General features: G+C 54.0%; 1 protein-coding gene across 1 annotated transcript in view; it reads right to left on the bottom strand.

Moving 5' to 3' along the window:
* The window catches only part of ankfn1a (ankyrin repeat and fibronectin type III domain containing 1a), an 82,029-nt gene extending 66,717 nt beyond the window's left edge, over nt 1-15,312 (bottom strand). The window contains exon 1 of the mRNA XM_068004553.1: nt 15,127-15,312. Coding sequence (XP_067860654.1) covers nt 15,127-15,312 — 186 coding nt within the window. The remainder of the gene's footprint in view (nt 1-15,126) is intronic.
* Between the last annotated feature and the right edge of the window lie 1,179 nt (nt 15,313-16,491).

The following is a 16,491-nucleotide window of genomic DNA, read 5'->3' on the forward strand; positions in this document are numbered from 1 at the left end:
TGTGTTAGAGCCTGTGCCCACTCTATCACTGTGTTAGAGCCTGTGCCCACTCCATCACTGTGTTAGAGCCTGTGCCCACTCTATCACTGTGTTAGAGCCTGTGCCCACTCTATCACTGTGTTAGAGCCTGTGCCCACTCCATCACTGTGTTAGAGCCTGTGCCCACTCTATCACTGTGTTAGACCCTGTGCCCACTCCATCACTGTGTTAGAGCCTGTGCCCACTCTATCACTGTGTTAGAGCCTGTGCCCACTCTATCACTGTGTTAGAGCCTGTGCCCACTCCATCACTGTGTTAGAGCCTGTGCCCACTCTATCACTGTGTTAGACCCTGTGCCCACTCCATCACTGTGTTAGACCCTGTGCCCACTCCATCACTGTGTTAGAGCCTGTGCCCACTCTATAACTGTGTTAGACCCTGTGCCCACTCTATCACTGTGTTAGACCCTGTGCCCACTCTATCACTGTGTTAGACCCTGTGCCCACTCTATCACTGTGTTAGAGCCTGTGCCCACTCCATCACTGTGTTAGACCCTGTGCCCACTCTATCACTGTGTTAGAGCCTGTGCCCACTCCATCACTGTGTTAGACCCTGTGCCCACTCTATCACTGTGTTAGAGCCTGTGCCCACTCTATCACTGTGTTAGAGCCCGTGCCCACTCCATCACTGTGTTAGAGCCTGTGCCCACTCTATCACTGTGTTAGACTCTGTGCCCACTCCATCACTGTGTTAGACCCTGTGCCCACTCCATCACTGTGTTAGAGCCTGTGCCCACTCTATCACTGTGTTAGAGCCTGTGCCCACTCTATCACTGTGTTAGAGCCTGTGCCCACTCCATCACTGTGTTAGAGCCTGTGCCCACTCTATCACTGTGTTAGAGCCTGTGCCCACTCTATCACTGTGTTAGAGCCTGTGCCCACTCTATCACTGTGTTAGAGCCTGTGCCCACTCCATCACTGTGTTAGAGCCTGTGCCCACTCTATCACTGTGTTAGAGCCTGTGCCCACTCTATCACTGTGTTAGAGCCTGTGCCCACTCCATCACTGTGTTAGAGCCTGTGCCCACTCCATCACTGTGTTAGACCCTGTGCCCACTCTATCACTGTGTTAGACCCTGTGCCCACTCCATCACTGTGTTAGACCCTGTGCCCACTCCATCACTGTGTTAGAGCCTGTGCCCACTCCATCACTGTTAGAGCCTGTGCCCACTCTATCACTGTGTTAGACCCTGTGCCCACTCCATCACTGTGTTAGAGCCTGTGCCCACTCCATCACTGTTAGAGCCTGTTCCCACTCTATCACTGTGTTAGAGCCTGTGCCCACTCTATCACTGTGTTAGAGCCTGTGCCCACTCTATCACTGTGTTAGAGCCTGTGCCCACTCCATCACTGTGTTAGAGCCTGTGCCCACTCTATAACTTTGTTAGACCCTGTGCCCACTCTATCACTGTGTTAGACCCTGTGCCCACTCTATCACTGTGTTAGACCCTGTGCCCACTCTATCACTGTGTTAGAGCCTGTGCCCACTCCATCACTGTGTTAGACCCTGTGCCCACTCTATCACTGTGTTAGAGCCCGTGCCCACTCTATAACTGTGTTAGAGCCTGTGCCCACTCTATCACTGTGTTAGAGCCTGTGCCCACTCTATCACTGTGTTAGACCCTGTGCCCACTCCATCACTGTGTTAGAGCCTGTGCCCACTCTATCACTGTGTTAGAGCCTGTGCCCACTCTATCACTGTGTTAGATCCTGTGCCCACTCTATCACTGCGTTAGAGCCTGTGCCCACCCCATCACTGTGTTAGAGCCTGTGCCCACTCCATCACTGTGTTAGAGCCTGTGCCCACTCTATCACTGTGTTAGACTCTGTGCCCACTCTATCACTGTGTTAGAGCCTGTGCCCACTCTATCACTGTGTTAGAGCCTGTGCCCACTCTATCACTGTGTTAGACTCTGTGCCCACTCTATCACTGTGTTAGACCCTGTGCCCACTCTATCACTGTGTTAGAGCCTGTGCCCACCCCATCACTGTGTTAGAGCCTGTGCCCACTCTATCACTGTGTTAGACCCTGTGCCCACTCTATCACTGTGTTAGACCCTGTGCCCACCCCATCACTGTGTTAGAGCCTGTGCCCACTCTATCACTGTGTTAGAGCCTGTGCCCACTCTATCACTGTGTTAGAGCCTGTGCCCACCCTATCACTGTGTTAGAGCCTGTGCCCACTCTATCACTGTGTTAGACCCTGTGCCCACTCTATCACTGTGTTAGACCCTGTGCCCACTCTATCACTGTGTTAGAGCCTGTGCCCACTCTATCACTGTGTTAGAGCCTGTGCCCACTCCATCACTGTGTTAGAGCCTGTGCCCACTCTATCACTGTGTTAGAGCCTGTGCCCACTCCATCACTGTGTTAGAGCCTGTGCCCACTCTATCACTGTGTTAGAGCCTGTGCCCACTCTATCACTGTGTTAGAGCCTGTGCCCACTCTATCACTGTGTTAGAGCCTGTGCCCACTCTATCACTGTGTTAGAGCCTGTGCCCACTCCATCACTGTGTTAGAGCCTGTGCCCACTCCATCACTGTTAGAGCCTGTGCCCACTCTATCACTGTGTTAGACCCTGTGCCCACTCCATCACTGTGTTAGAGCCTGTGCCCACTCCATCACTGTTAGAGCCTGTGCCCACTCTATCACTGTGTTAGAGCCTGTGCCCACTCCATCACTGTGTTAGAGCCTGTGCCCACTCCATCACTGTGTTAGACCCTGTGCCCACTCCATCACTGTGTTAGACCCTGTGCCCACTCCATCACTGTTAGAGCCTGTGCCCACTCTATCACTGTGTTAGACCCTGTGCCCACTCCATCACTGTGTTAGAGCCTGTGCCCACTCCATCACTGTGTTAGACCCTGTGCCCACTCCATCACTGTTAGAGCCTGTGCCCACTCTATCACTGTGTTAGACCCTGTGCCCACTCCATCACTGTGTTAGAGCCTGTGCCCACCCCATCACTGTGTTAGACCCTGTGCCCACTCCATCACTGTGTTAGAGCCTGTGCCCACTCTATCACTTTGTTAGACCCTGTGCCCACTCTATCACTGTGTTAGAGCCTGTGCCCACCCCATCACTGTGTTAGACCCTGTGCCCACTCCATCACTGTGTTAGAGCCTGTGCCCACCCCATCACTGTGTTAGAGCCTGTGCCCACTCCATCACTGTGTTAGAGCCTGTGCCCACTCTATCACTGTGTTAGAGCCTGTGCCCACTCTATCACTGTGTTAGAGCCTGTGCCCACTCTATCACTGTGTTAGAGCCTGTGCCCACTCTATCACTGTGTTAGAGCCTGTGCCCACTCCATCACTGTGTTTGAGCCTGTGCCCACTCCATCACTGTGTTAGACCCTGTGCCCACTCCATCACTGTGTTAGAGCCTGTGCCCACTCTATCACTGTGTTGGAGCCTGTGACCATCCCATCACTGTGTTAGACCCTGTGCCCACTCCATCACTGTGTTAGAGCCTGTGCACATCCCATCACTGTGTTAGACCCTGTGCCCACTCTATCACTGTGTTAGAGCCTGTGCCCACTCCATCACTGTGTTAGAGCCTGTGCCCACCCCATCACTGTGTTAGACCCTGTGCCCACTCCATCACTGTTAGAGCCTGTGCCCACTCGATCACTGTGTTAGAGCCTGTGCCCACTCCATCACTGTTAGATCCTGTGCCCACTCGATCACTGTGTTAGAGCCTGTGCCCACTCTATCACTGTGTTAGAGCCTGTGCCCACTCTATCACTGTGTTAGACCCTGTGCCCACTCCATCACTGTGTTAGAGCCTGTGCCCACTCCATCACTGTGTTAGAGCCTGTGCCCACTCTATCACTGTGTTAGAGCCTGTGCCCACTCTATCGCTGTGTTAGAGCCTGTGCCCACTCTATCACTGTTAGAGCCTGTGCCCACTCTATCACTGTGTTAGACCCTGTGCCCACTCCATCACTGTGTTAGACCCTGTGCCCACTCTATCACTGTGTTAGAGCCTGTGCCCACTCCATCACTGTTAGAGCCTGTGCCCACTCTATCACTGTGTTAGACCCTGTGCCCACTCTATCACTGAGTTAGAGCCTGTACCCACTCCATCACTGTGTTAGAGCCTGTGCCCACTCTATCACTGTGTTAGACTCTGTGCCCACTCTATCACTGTGTTAGAGCCTGTGCCCACTCTATCACTGTGTTAGAGCCTGTGCCCACTCCATCACTGTGTTAGAGCCTGTGCCCACTCTATCACTGTGTTAGAGCCTGTGCCCACTCTATCACTGTGTTAGACTCTGTGCCCACTCTATCACTGTGTTAGAGCATGTGCCCACTCTATCAATGTGTTAGAGCCTGTGCCCACTCCATCACTGTGTTAGAGCCTGTGCCCACTCTATCACTGTGTTAGAGCCTGTGCCCACTCTATCACTGTGTTAGAGCCTGTGCCCACTCTATCACTGTGTTAGAGCCTGTGCCCACTCTATCACTGTGTTAGAGCCTGTGCCCACTCCATCACTGTGTTAGAGCCCGTGCCCACTCTATAACTGTGTTAGAGCCTGTGCCCACTCTATCACTGTGTTAGAGCCTGTGCCCACTCTATCACTGTGTTAGACCCTGTGCCCACTCCATCACTGTGTTAGAGCCTGTGCCCACTCTATCACTGTGTTAGAGCCTGTGCCCACTCTATCACTGTGTTAGATCCTGTGCCCACTCTATCACTGCGTTAGAGCCTGTGCCCACCCCATCACTGTGTTAGAGCCTGTGCCCACTCCATCACTGTGTTAGAGCCTGTGCCCACTCTATCACTGTGTTAGACTCTGTGCCCACTCTATCACTGTGTTAGAGCCTGTGCCCACTCTATCACTGTGTTAGAGCCTGTGCCCACTCTATCACTGTGTTAGACTCTGTGCCCACTCTATCACTGTGTTAGACCCTGTGCCCACTCTATCACTGTGTTAGAGCCTGTGCCCACCCCATCACTGTGTTAGAGCCTGTGCCCACTCTATCACTGTGTTAGACCCTGTGCCCACTCTATCACTGTGTTAGACCCTGTGCCCACCCCATCACTGTGTTAGAGCCTGTGCCCACTCTATCACTGTGTTAGAGCCTGTGCCCACTCTATCACTGTGTTAGAGCCTGTGCCCACCCTATCACTGTGTTAGAGCCTGTGCCCACTCTATCACTGTGTTAGACCCTGTGCCCACTCTATCACTGTGTTAGACCCTGTGCCCACTCTATCACTGTGTTAGAGCCTGTGCCCACTCTATCACTGTGTTAGAGCCTGTGCCCACTCCATCACTGTGTTAGAGCCTGTGCCCACTCTATCACTGTGTTAGAGCCTGTGCCCACTCCATCACTGTGTTAGAGCCTGTGCCCACTCTATCACTGTGTTAGAGCCTGTGCCCACTCTATCACTGTGTTAGAGCCTGTGCCCACTCTATCACTGTGTTAGAGCCTGTGCCCACTCTATCACTGTGTTAGAGCCTGTGCCCACTCCATCACTGTGTTAGAGCCTGTGCCCACTCCATCACTGTTAGAGCCTGTGCCCACTCTATCACTGTGTTAGACCCTGTGCCCACTCCATCACTGTGTTAGAGCCTGTGCCCACTCCATCACTGTTAGAGCCTGTGCCCACTCTATCACTGTGTTAGAGCCTGTGCCCACTCCATCACTGTGTTAGAGCCTGTGCCCACTCCATCACTGTGTTAGACCCTGTGCCCACTCCATCACTGTGTTAGACCCTGTGCCCACTCCATCACTGTTAGAGCCTGTGCCCACTCTATCACTGTGTTAGACCCTGTGCCCACTCCATCACTGTGTTAGAGCCTGTGCCCACTCCATCACTGTGTTAGACCCTGTGCCCACTCCATCACTGTTAGAGCCTGTGCCCACTCTATCACTGTGTTAGACCCTGTGCCCACTCCATCACTGTGTTAGAGCCTGTGCCCACCCCATCACTGTGTTAGACCCTGTGCCCACTCCATCACTGTGTTAGAGCCTGTGCCCACTCTATCACTTTGTTAGACCCTGTGCCCACTCTATCACTGTGTTAGAGCCTGTGCCCACCCCATCACTGTGTTAGACCCTGTGCCCACTCCATCACTGTGTTAGAGCCTGTGCCCACCCCATCACTGTGTTAGAGCCTGTGCCCACTCCATCACTGTGTTAGAGCCTGTGCCCACTCTATCACTGTGTTAGAGCCTGTGCCCACTCTATCACTGTGTTAGAGCCTGTGCCCACTCTATCACTGTGTTAGAGCCTGTGCCCACTCTATCACTGTGTTAGAGCCTGTGCCCACTCCATCACTGTGTTTGAGCCTGTGCCCACTCCATCACTGTGTTAGACCCTGTGCCCACTCCATCACTGTGTTAGAGCCTGTGCCCACTCTATCACTGTGTTGGAGCCTGTGACCATCCCATCACTGTGTTAGACCCTGTGCCCACTCCATCACTGTGTTAGAGCCTGTGCACATCCCATCACTGTGTTAGACCCTGTGCCCACTCTATCACTGTGTTAGAGCCTGTGCCCACTCCATCACTGTGTTAGAGCCTGTGCCCACCCCATCACTGTGTTAGACCCTGTGCCCACTCCATCACTGTTAGAGCCTGTGCCCACTCGATCACTGTGTTAGAGCCTGTGCCCACTCCATCACTGTTAGATCCTGTGCCCACTCGATCACTGTGTTAGAGCCTGTGCCCACTCTATCACTGTGTTAGAGCCTGTGCCCACTCTATCACTGTGTTAGACCCTGTGCCCACTCCATCACTGTGTTAGAGCCTGTGCCCACTCCATCACTGTGTTAGAGCCTGTGCCCACTCTATCACTGTGTTAGAGCCTGTGCCCACTCTATCGCTGTGTTAGAGCCTGTGCCCACTCTATCACTGTTAGAGCCTGTGCCCACTCTATCACTGTGTTAGACCCTGTGCCCACTCCATCACTGTGTTAGACCCTGTGCCCACTCTATCACTGTGTTAGAGCCTGTGCCCACTCCATCACTGTTAGAGCCTGTGCCCACTCTATCACTGTGTTAGACCCTGTGCCCACTCTATCACTGAGTTAGAGCCTGTACCCACTCCATCACTGTGTTAGAGCCTGTGCCCACTCTATCACTGTGTTAGACTCTGTGCCCACTCTATCACTGTGTTAGAGCCTGTGCCCACTCTATCACTGTGTTAGAGCCTGTGCCCACTCCATCACTGTGTTAGAGCCTGTGCCCACTCTATCACTGTGTTAGAGCCTGTGCCCACTCTATCACTGTGTTAGACTCTGTGCCCACTCTATCACTGTGTTAGAGCATGTGCCCACTCTATCAATGTGTTAGAGCCTGTGCCCACTCCATCACTGTGTTAGAGCCTGTGCCCACTCTATCACTGTGTTAGAGCCTGTGCCCACTCTATCACTGTGTTAGAGCCTGTGCCCACTCTATCACTGTGTTAGAGCCTGTGCCCACTCTATCACTGTGTTAGAGCCTGTGCCCACTCCATCACTGTGTTAGAGCCTGTGCCCACTCCATCACTGTATTAGAGCCTGTGCCCACTCTATCACTGTGTTGGAGCCTGTGCCCACTCCATCACTGTGTTAGACTCTGTGCCCACTCTATCACTGTGTTAGAGCCTGTGCCCACTCTATCACTGTGTTAGACCCTGTGCCCACTCTATCACTGTGTTAGAGCCTGTGCCCACTCCATCACTGTGTTAGAGCCTGTGCCCACTCTATCACTGTGTTAGACCCTGTGCCCACTCCATCACTGTGTTAGAGCCTGTGCCCACTCTATCACTGTGTTAGACCCTGTGCCCACTCCATCACTGTGTTAGAGCCTGTGCCCACTCTATCACTGTGTTAGACCCTGTGCCCACTCCATCACTGTGTTAGAGCCTGTGCCCACTCCATCACTGTGTTAGAGCCTGTGCCCACTCCATCACTGTGTTAGACTCTGTGCCCACTCTATCACTGTGTTAGAGCCTGTGCCCACTCTATCACTGTGTTAGAGCCTGTGCCCACTCTATCACTGTGTTAGAGCCTGTGCCCACTCTATCACTGTGTTAGAGCCTGTGCCCACTCTATCACTGTGTTAGAGCCTGTGCCCACTCTATCACTGTGTTAGAGCCTGTGCCCACTCCATCACTGTGTTAGAGCCTGTGCCCACTCCATCACTGTGTTAGAGCCTGTGCCCACTCTATCACTGTGTTAGAGCCTGTGCCCACTCTATCACTGTGTTAGAGCCTGTGCCCACTCCATCACTGTGTTAGAGCCTGTGCCCACTCTATCACTGTGTTAGACCCTGTGCCCACTCTATCACTGTGTTAGAGCCTGTGCCCACTCCATCACTGTGTTAGAGCCTGTGCCCACTCTATCACTGTGTTAGAGCCTGTGCCCACTCTATCACTGTGTTAGAGCCTGTGCCCACTCTATCACTGTGTTAGAGCCTGTGCCCACTCTATCACTGTGTTAGACCCTGTGCCCACTCTATCACTGTGTTAGAGCCTGTGCCCACTCTATCACTGTGTTAGAGCCTGTGCCCACTCTATCACTGTGTTAGAGCCTGTGCCCACTCTATCACTGTTAGAGCCTGTGCCCACTCTATCACTGTGTTAGACCCTGTGCCCACTCCATCACTGTGTTAGACCCTGTGCCCACTCTATCACTGTGTTAGAGCCTGTGCCCACTCCATCACTGTTAGAGCCTGTGCCCACTCTATCACTGTGTTAGACCCTGTGCCCACTCCATCACTGTGTTAGAGCCTGTGCCCACTCTATCACTGTGTTAGACCCTGTGCCCACTCCATCACTGTGTTAGACCCTGTGCCCACTCCATCACTGTGTTAGACCCTGTGCCCACTCCATCACTGTGTTAGACCCTGTGCCCACTCCATCACTGTGTTAGACCCTGTGCCCACTCTATCACTGTGTTAGACCCTGTGCCCACTCCATCACTGTGTTAGACCCTGTGCCCACTCCATCACTGTGTTAGACCCTGTGCCCACTCCATCACTGTGTTAGACCCTGTGCCCACTCCATCACTGTGTTAGACCCTGTGCCCACTCCATCACTGTGTTAGACCCTGTGCCCACTCCATCACTGTGTTAGACCCTGTGCCCACTCTATCACTGTGTTAGACCCTGTGCCCACTCCATCACTGTGTTAGACCCTGTGCCCACTCCATCACTGTGTTAGACCCTGTGCCCACTCTATCACTGTGTTAGACCCTGTGCCCACTCTATCACTGTGTTAGACCCTGTGCCCACTCTATCACTGTGTTAGAGCCTGTGCCCACCCCATCACTGTGTTAGACCCTGTGCCCACTCCATCACTGTGTTAGACCCTGTGCCCACTCCATCACTGTGTTAGACCCTGTGCCCACTCCATCACTGTGTTAGACCCTGTGCCCACTCTATCACTGTGTTAGAGCCTGTGCCCACTCTATCACTGTGTTAGAGCCTGTGCCCACTCCATCACTGTGTTAGAGCCTGTGCCCACCCCATCACTGTGTTAGACCCTGTGCCCACTCCATCACTGTGTTAGACCCTGTGCCCACTCCATCACTGTGTTAGAGCCTGTGCCCACTCCATCACTGTTAGAGCCTGTGCCCACTCTATCACTGTGTTAGACCCTGTGCCCACTCCATCACTGTGTTAGAGCCTGTGCCCACTCCATCACTGTTAGAGCCTGTGCCCACTCTATCACTGTGTTAGAGCCTGTGCCCACTCCATCACTGTGTTAGAGCCTGTGCCCACTCCATCACTGTGTTAGACCCTGTGCCCACTCCATCACTGTGTTAGACCCTGTGCCCACTCCATCACTGTTAGAGCCTGTGCCCACTCTATCACTGTGTTAGACCCTGTGCCCACTCCATCACTGTGTTAGAGCCTGTGCCCACTCCATCACTGTGTTAGACCCTGTGCCCACTCCATCACTGTTAGAGCCTGTGCCCACTCTATCACTGTGTTAGACCCTGTGCCCACTCCATCACTGTGTTAGAGCCTGTGCCCACCCCATCACTGTGTTAGACCCTGTGCCCACTCCATCACTGTGTTAGAGCCTGTGCCCACTCTATCACTTTGTTAGACCCTGTGCCCACTCTATCACTGTGTTAGAGCCTGTGCCCACCCCATCACTGTGTTAGACCCTGTGCCCACTCCATCACTGTGTTAGAGCCTGTGCCCACCCCATCACTGTGTTAGAGCCTGTGCCCACTCCATCACTGTGTTAGAGCCTGTGCCCACTCTATCACTGTGTTAGAGCCTGTGCCCACTCTATCACTGTGTTAGAGCCTGTGCCCACTCTATCACTGTGTTAGAGCCTGTGCCCACTCTATCACTGTGTTAGAGCCTGTGCCCACTCCATCACTGTGTTTGAGCCTGTGCCCACTCCATCACTGTGTTAGACCCTGTGCCCACTCCATCACTGTGTTAGAGCCTGTGCCCACTCTATCACTGTGTTGGAGCCTGTGACCATCCCATCACTGTGTTAGACCCTGTGCCCACTCCATCACTGTGTTAGAGCCTGTGCACATCCCATCACTGTGTTAGACCCTGTGCACACTCTATCACTGTGTTAGAGCCTGTGCCCACTCCATCACTGTGTTAGAGCCTGTGCCCACCCCATCACTGTGTTAGACCCTGTGCCCACTCCATCACTGTTAGAGCCTGTGCCCACTCGATCACTGTGTTAGAGCCTGTGCCCACTCCATCACTGTTAGATCCTGTGCCCACTCGATCACTGTGTTAGAGCCTGTGCCCACTCTATCACTGTGTTAGAGCCTGTGCCCACTCTATCACTGTGTTAGACCCTGTGCCCACTCCATCACTGTGTTAGAGCCTGTGCCCACTCCATCACTGTGTTAGAGCCTGTGCCCACTCTATCACTGTGTTAGAGCCTGTGCCCACTCTATCGCTGTGTTAGAGCCTGTGCCCACTCTATCACTGTTAGAGCCTGTGCCCACTCTATCACTGTGTTAGACCCTGTGCCCACTCCATCACTGTGTTAGACCCTGTGCCCACTCTATCACTGTGTTAGAGCCTGTGCCCACTCCATCACTGTTAGAGCCTGTGCCCACTCTATCACTGTGTTAGACCCTGTGCCCACTCTATCACTGAGTTAGAGCCTGTACCCACTCCATCACTGTGTTAGAGCCTGTGCCCACTCTATCACTGTGTTAGACTCTGTGCCCACTCTATCACTGTGTTAGAGCCTGTGCCCACTCTATCACTGTGTTAGAGCCTGTGCCCACTCCATCACTGTGTTAGAGCCTGTGCCCACTCTATCACTGTGTTAGAGCCTGTGCCCACTCTATCACTGTGTTAGACTCTGTGCCCACTCTATCACTGTGTTAGAGCCTGTGCCCACTCTATCAATGTGTTAGAGCCTGTGCCCACTCCATCACTGTGTTAGAGCCTGTGCCCACTCTATCACTGTGTTAGAGCCTGTGCCCACTCTATCACTGTGTTAGAGCCTGTGCCCACTCTATCACTGTGTTAGAGCCTGTGCCCACTCTATCACTGTGTTAGAGCCTGTGCCCACTCCATCACTGTGTTAGAGCCTGTGCCCACTCCATCACTGTATTAGAGCCTGTGCCCACTCTATCACTGTGTTGGAGCCTGTGCCCACTCCATCACTGTGTTAGACTCTGTGCCCACTCTATCACTGTGTTAGAGCCTGTGCCCACTCTATCACTGTGTTAGACCCTGTGCCCACTCTATCACTGTGTTAGACCCTGTGCCCACTCCATCACTGTGTTAGAGCCTGTGCCCACTCTATCACTGTGTTAGACCCTGTGCCCACTCCATCACTGTGTTAGAGCCTGTGCCCACTCTATCACTGTGTTAGACCCTGTGCCCACTCCATCACTGTGTTAGAGCCTGTGCCCACTCTATCACTGTGTTAGACCCTGTGCCCACTCCATCACTGTGTTAGAGCCTGTGCCCACTCCATCACTGTGTTAGAGCCTGTGCCCACTCCATCACTGTGTTAGACTCTGTGCCCACTCTATCACTGTGTTAGAGCCTGTGCCCACTCTATCACTGTGTTAGAGCCTGTGCCCACTCTATCACTGTGTTAGAGCCTGTGCCCACTCTATCACTGTGTTAGAGCCTGTGCCCACTCTATCACTGTGTTAGAGCCTGTGCCCACTCTATCACTGTGTTAGAGCCTGTGCCCACTCCATCACTGTGTTAGAGCCTGTGCCCACTCCATCACTGTGTTAGAGCCTGTGCCCACTCTATCACTGTGTTAGAGCCTGTGCCCACTCTATCACTGTGTTAGAGCCTGTGCCCACTCCATCACTGTGTTAGAGCCTGTGCCCACTCTATCACTGTGTTAGACCCTGTGCCCACTCTATCACTGTGTTAGAGCCTGTGCCCACTCCATCACTGTGTTAGAGCCTGTGCCCACTCTATCACTGTGTTAGAGCCTGTGCCCACTCTATCACTGTGTTAGAGCCTGTGCCCACTCTATCACTGTGTTAGAGCCTGTGCCCACTCTATCACTGTGTTAGACCCTGTGCCCACTCTATCACTGTGTTAGAGCCTGTGCCCACTCTATCACTGTGTTAGAGCCTGTGCCCACTCTATCACTGTGTTAGAGCCTGTGCCCACTCTATCACTGTTAGAGCCTGTGCCCACTCTATCACTGTGTTAGACCCTGTGCCCACTCCATCACTGTGTTAGACCCTGTGCCCACTCTATCACTGTGTTAGAGCCTGTGCCCACTCCATCACTGTTAGAGCCTGTGCCCACTCTATCACTGTGTTAGACCCTGTGCCCACTCCATCACTGTGTTAGAGCCTGTGCCCACTCTATCACTGTGTTAGACCCTGTGCCCACTCCATCACTGTGTTAGACCCTGTGCCCACTCCATCACTGTGTTAGACCCTGTGCCCACTCCATCACTGTGTTAGACCCTGTGCCCACTCCATCACTGTGTTAGACCCTGTGCCCACTCTATCACTGTGTTAGACCCTGTGCCCACTCCATCACTGTGTTAGACCCTGTGCCCACTCCATCACTGTGTTAGACCCTGTGCCCACTCCATCACTGTGTTAGACCCTGTGCCCACTCCATCACTGTGTTAGACCCTGTGCCCACTCCATCACTGTGTTAGACCCTGTGCCCACTCCATCACTGTGTTAGACCCTGTGCCCACTCTATCACTGTGTTAGACCCTGTGCCCACTCCATCACTGTGTTAGACCCTGTGCCCACTCCATCACTGTGTTAGACCCTGTGCCCACTCTATCACTGTGTTAGACCCTGTGCCCACTCTATCACTGTGTTAGACCCTGTGCCCACTCTATCACTGTGTTAGAGCCTGTGCCCACCCCATCACTGTGTTAGACCCTGTGCCCACTCCATCACTGTGTTAGACCCTGTGCCCACTCCATCACTGTGTTAGACCCTGTGCCCACTCCATCACTGTGTTAGACCCTGTGCCCACTCTATCACTGTGTTAGAGCCTGTGCCCACTCTATCACTGTGTTAGAGCCTGTGCCCACTCCATCACTGTGTTAGAGCCTGTGCCCACCCCATCACTGTGTTAGACCCTGTGCCCACTCCATCACTGTGTTAGACCCTGTGCCCACTCCATCACTGTGTTAGACCCTGTGCCCACTCTATCACTGTGTTAGACCCTGTGCCCACTCTATCACTGTGTTAGAGCCTGTGCCCACTCTATCACTGTGTTAGACCCTGTGCCCACTCCATCACTGTGTTAGAGCCTGTGCCCACTCTATCACTGTGTTAGAGCCTGTGCCCACTCTATCACTGTGTTAGAGCCTGTGCCCACTCGATCACTGTGTTAGAGCCTGTGCCCACTCCATCACTGTGTTAGAGCCTGTGCCCACTCTATCACTGTGTTAGAGCCTGTGCCCACTCTATCACTGTGTTAGAGCCTGTGCCCACTCTATCACTGTGTTAGAGCCTGTGCCCACTCTATCACTGTGTTAGAGCCTGTGCCCACTCTATCACTGTGTTAGAGCCTGTGCCCACTCCATCACTGTGTTAGAGCCTGTGCCCACTCTATCACTGTGTTAGAGCCTGTGCCCACTCTATCACTGTGTTAGACCCTGTGCCCACTCTATCACTGTGTTAGAGCCTGTGCCCACTCTATCACTGTGTTAGAGCCTGTGCCCACTCTATCACTGTGTTAGAGCCTGTGCCCACTCTATCACTGTGTTAGAGCCTGTGCCCACTCTATCACTGTGTTAGACCCTGTGCCCACTCTATCACTGTGTTAGACCCTGTGCCCACTCCATCACTGTGTTAGAGCCTGTGCCCACTCCATCACTGTTAGAGCCTGTGCCCACTCCATCACTGTGTTAGACCCTGTGCCCACTCCATCACTGTGTTAGACCCTGTGCCCACTCTATCACTGTGTTAGAGCCTGTTTGCACCTTTTCTGATTCTCACCTCTCTGACACATTTCCCTGCGACCTCTGCCCACTGAATGTGTGACTGCTGGGCTTTGTGTTCCCAGCTCTCGTCTCTCTGATTGCCCTGTTCACTCTCTGATTTCCCTGTTCACTCTCTGATTGCCCTGTTCACTCTCTGATTGCCCTGTTCACTCTCTGATCGCCCTGTTCACTCTCTGATTGCCCTGTTCACTGTGTGATTGCCCTGTTCACTCTCTGATCGCCCTGTTCACTCTCTGATTGCCCTATTCACTCTCTGATTGCCCTGTTCACTCTCTGATTGCCCTGTTCACTCTCTGATCGCCCTGTTCACTCTCTGATCGCCCTGTTCACTCTCTGATCGCCCTGTTCACTCTCTGATTGCCCTGTTCACTCTCTGATTTCCCTGTTCACTCTCTGATCGCCCTGTTCACTCTCTGATTGCCCTGTTCACTCTCTGATTTCCCTGTTCACTCTCTGATCGCCCTGTTCACTCTCTGATTTCCCTGTTCACTCTCTGATTGCCCTGTTCACTCTCTGATTGCCCTGTTCACTCTCTGATTGCCCTGTTCACTCTTGCTGCATGTCCCGATATTTATCCCTCCCCTTTCTCCCCGCAGGGTCTGAAGGATTTGTCCTTCCTCTGATGATTTGTTTATTAATGCATGTGGGCGGTGCTGGCTGGTTTTAGAAACCTCGTATCTCTCGAGTGAACCGTGGACTCTTACCAGTGACGATTTCCTCAGTCCAATCTTATGGGTCTTTGCGGTGTGCAATGATTCATCAAAGGACGAGTGGCTGCCTTTAAGCTTGTCGGAGAGATTCCGATACAGGCGTTTGGCTGCGTTAGGGGAGGTGGGAGCACTGCTTTTCTTTGATTTGTTGAGGTGCAGGTTCTGCATCTGCTGCGTCATGCTGGAGCTCAGAGACCTGGGGCAGGAACACAAAATACAACTAAACAACCTCTCGCAGAACCCCCTCCCAACGGCACAGTGACACAGAGTCCGAGGCACAGCTCCCAGCCCCAGCGCAGTGCCCTGCGACCTCTCGACCCTCCCAGCCCCAGCGCAGTGCCCTGCGACCTCTCGACCCTCCCAGCCCCAGCGCAGTGCCCTGCGACCTCTCGACCCTCCCAGCCCCAGCGCAGTGCCCTGCGACCTCTCGACCCTCCCAGCCCCAGCGCAGTGCCCTGCGACCTCTCGACCCTCCCAGCCCCAGCGCAGTGCCCTGCGACCTCTCGACCCTCCCAGCCCCAGCGCAGTGCCCTGCGACCTCTCGACCCTCCCAGCCCCAGCGCAGTGCCCTGCGACCTCTCGACCCTCCCAGCCCCAGCGCAGTGCCCTGCGACCTCTCGACCCTCCCAGCCCCAGCGCAGTGCCCTGCGACCTCTCGACCCTCCCAGCCCCAGCGCAGTGCCCTGCGACCTCTCGACCCTCCCAGCCCCAGCGCAGTGCCCTGCGACCTCTCGACCTTTCTGTATTGTCCCTGATGATGTCACTGCAAAGGCTCTTGGTCAATGTTGGGTTCAGCATCAAAAGTGAAGCAAGAACCAATGAGAGAGCTCCACTCACAGACACTCTCCCCGGGTCACAGACACTCTCCCCGGGTCACAGACACTCTCCCCGGGTCACAGACACTCTCCCCGGGTCACAGACACTCTCCCCGGGTCACAGACACTCTCCCCGGGTCACAGACACTCTCCCCGGGTCACAGACACTCTCCCCGGGTCACAGACACTCTCCCCGGGTCACAGACACTCTCCCCGGGTCACAGACACTCTCCCCGAGTCACAGACACTCTCCCCGGGTCACAGACACTCTCCCCGGGTCACAGACACTCTCCCCGGGTCACAGACACTCTCCCCGGGTCACAGACACTCTCCCCGGGTCACAGACACTCTCCCCGAGTCACAGACACTCTCCCCGGGTCACAGACACTCTCCCCGGGTCACAGACACTCTCCCCGGGTCACAGACACTCTCCCCGGGTCACAGAAACTCTCCCCGGGTCACAGAAACTCTCCCCGGGTCACAGACACTCTCCCCGGGTCACAGACACTCTCCCCGGGTCACAGACACTCTCCCCGGGTCACAG

Source organism: Heptranchias perlo, chromosome 23, assembly GCF_035084215.1.
Source record: "Heptranchias perlo isolate sHepPer1 chromosome 23, sHepPer1.hap1, whole genome shotgun sequence".
In the NCBI taxonomy this organism is placed as follows: Eukaryota; Metazoa; Chordata; class Chondrichthyes; order Hexanchiformes; family Hexanchidae; genus Heptranchias; species Heptranchias perlo.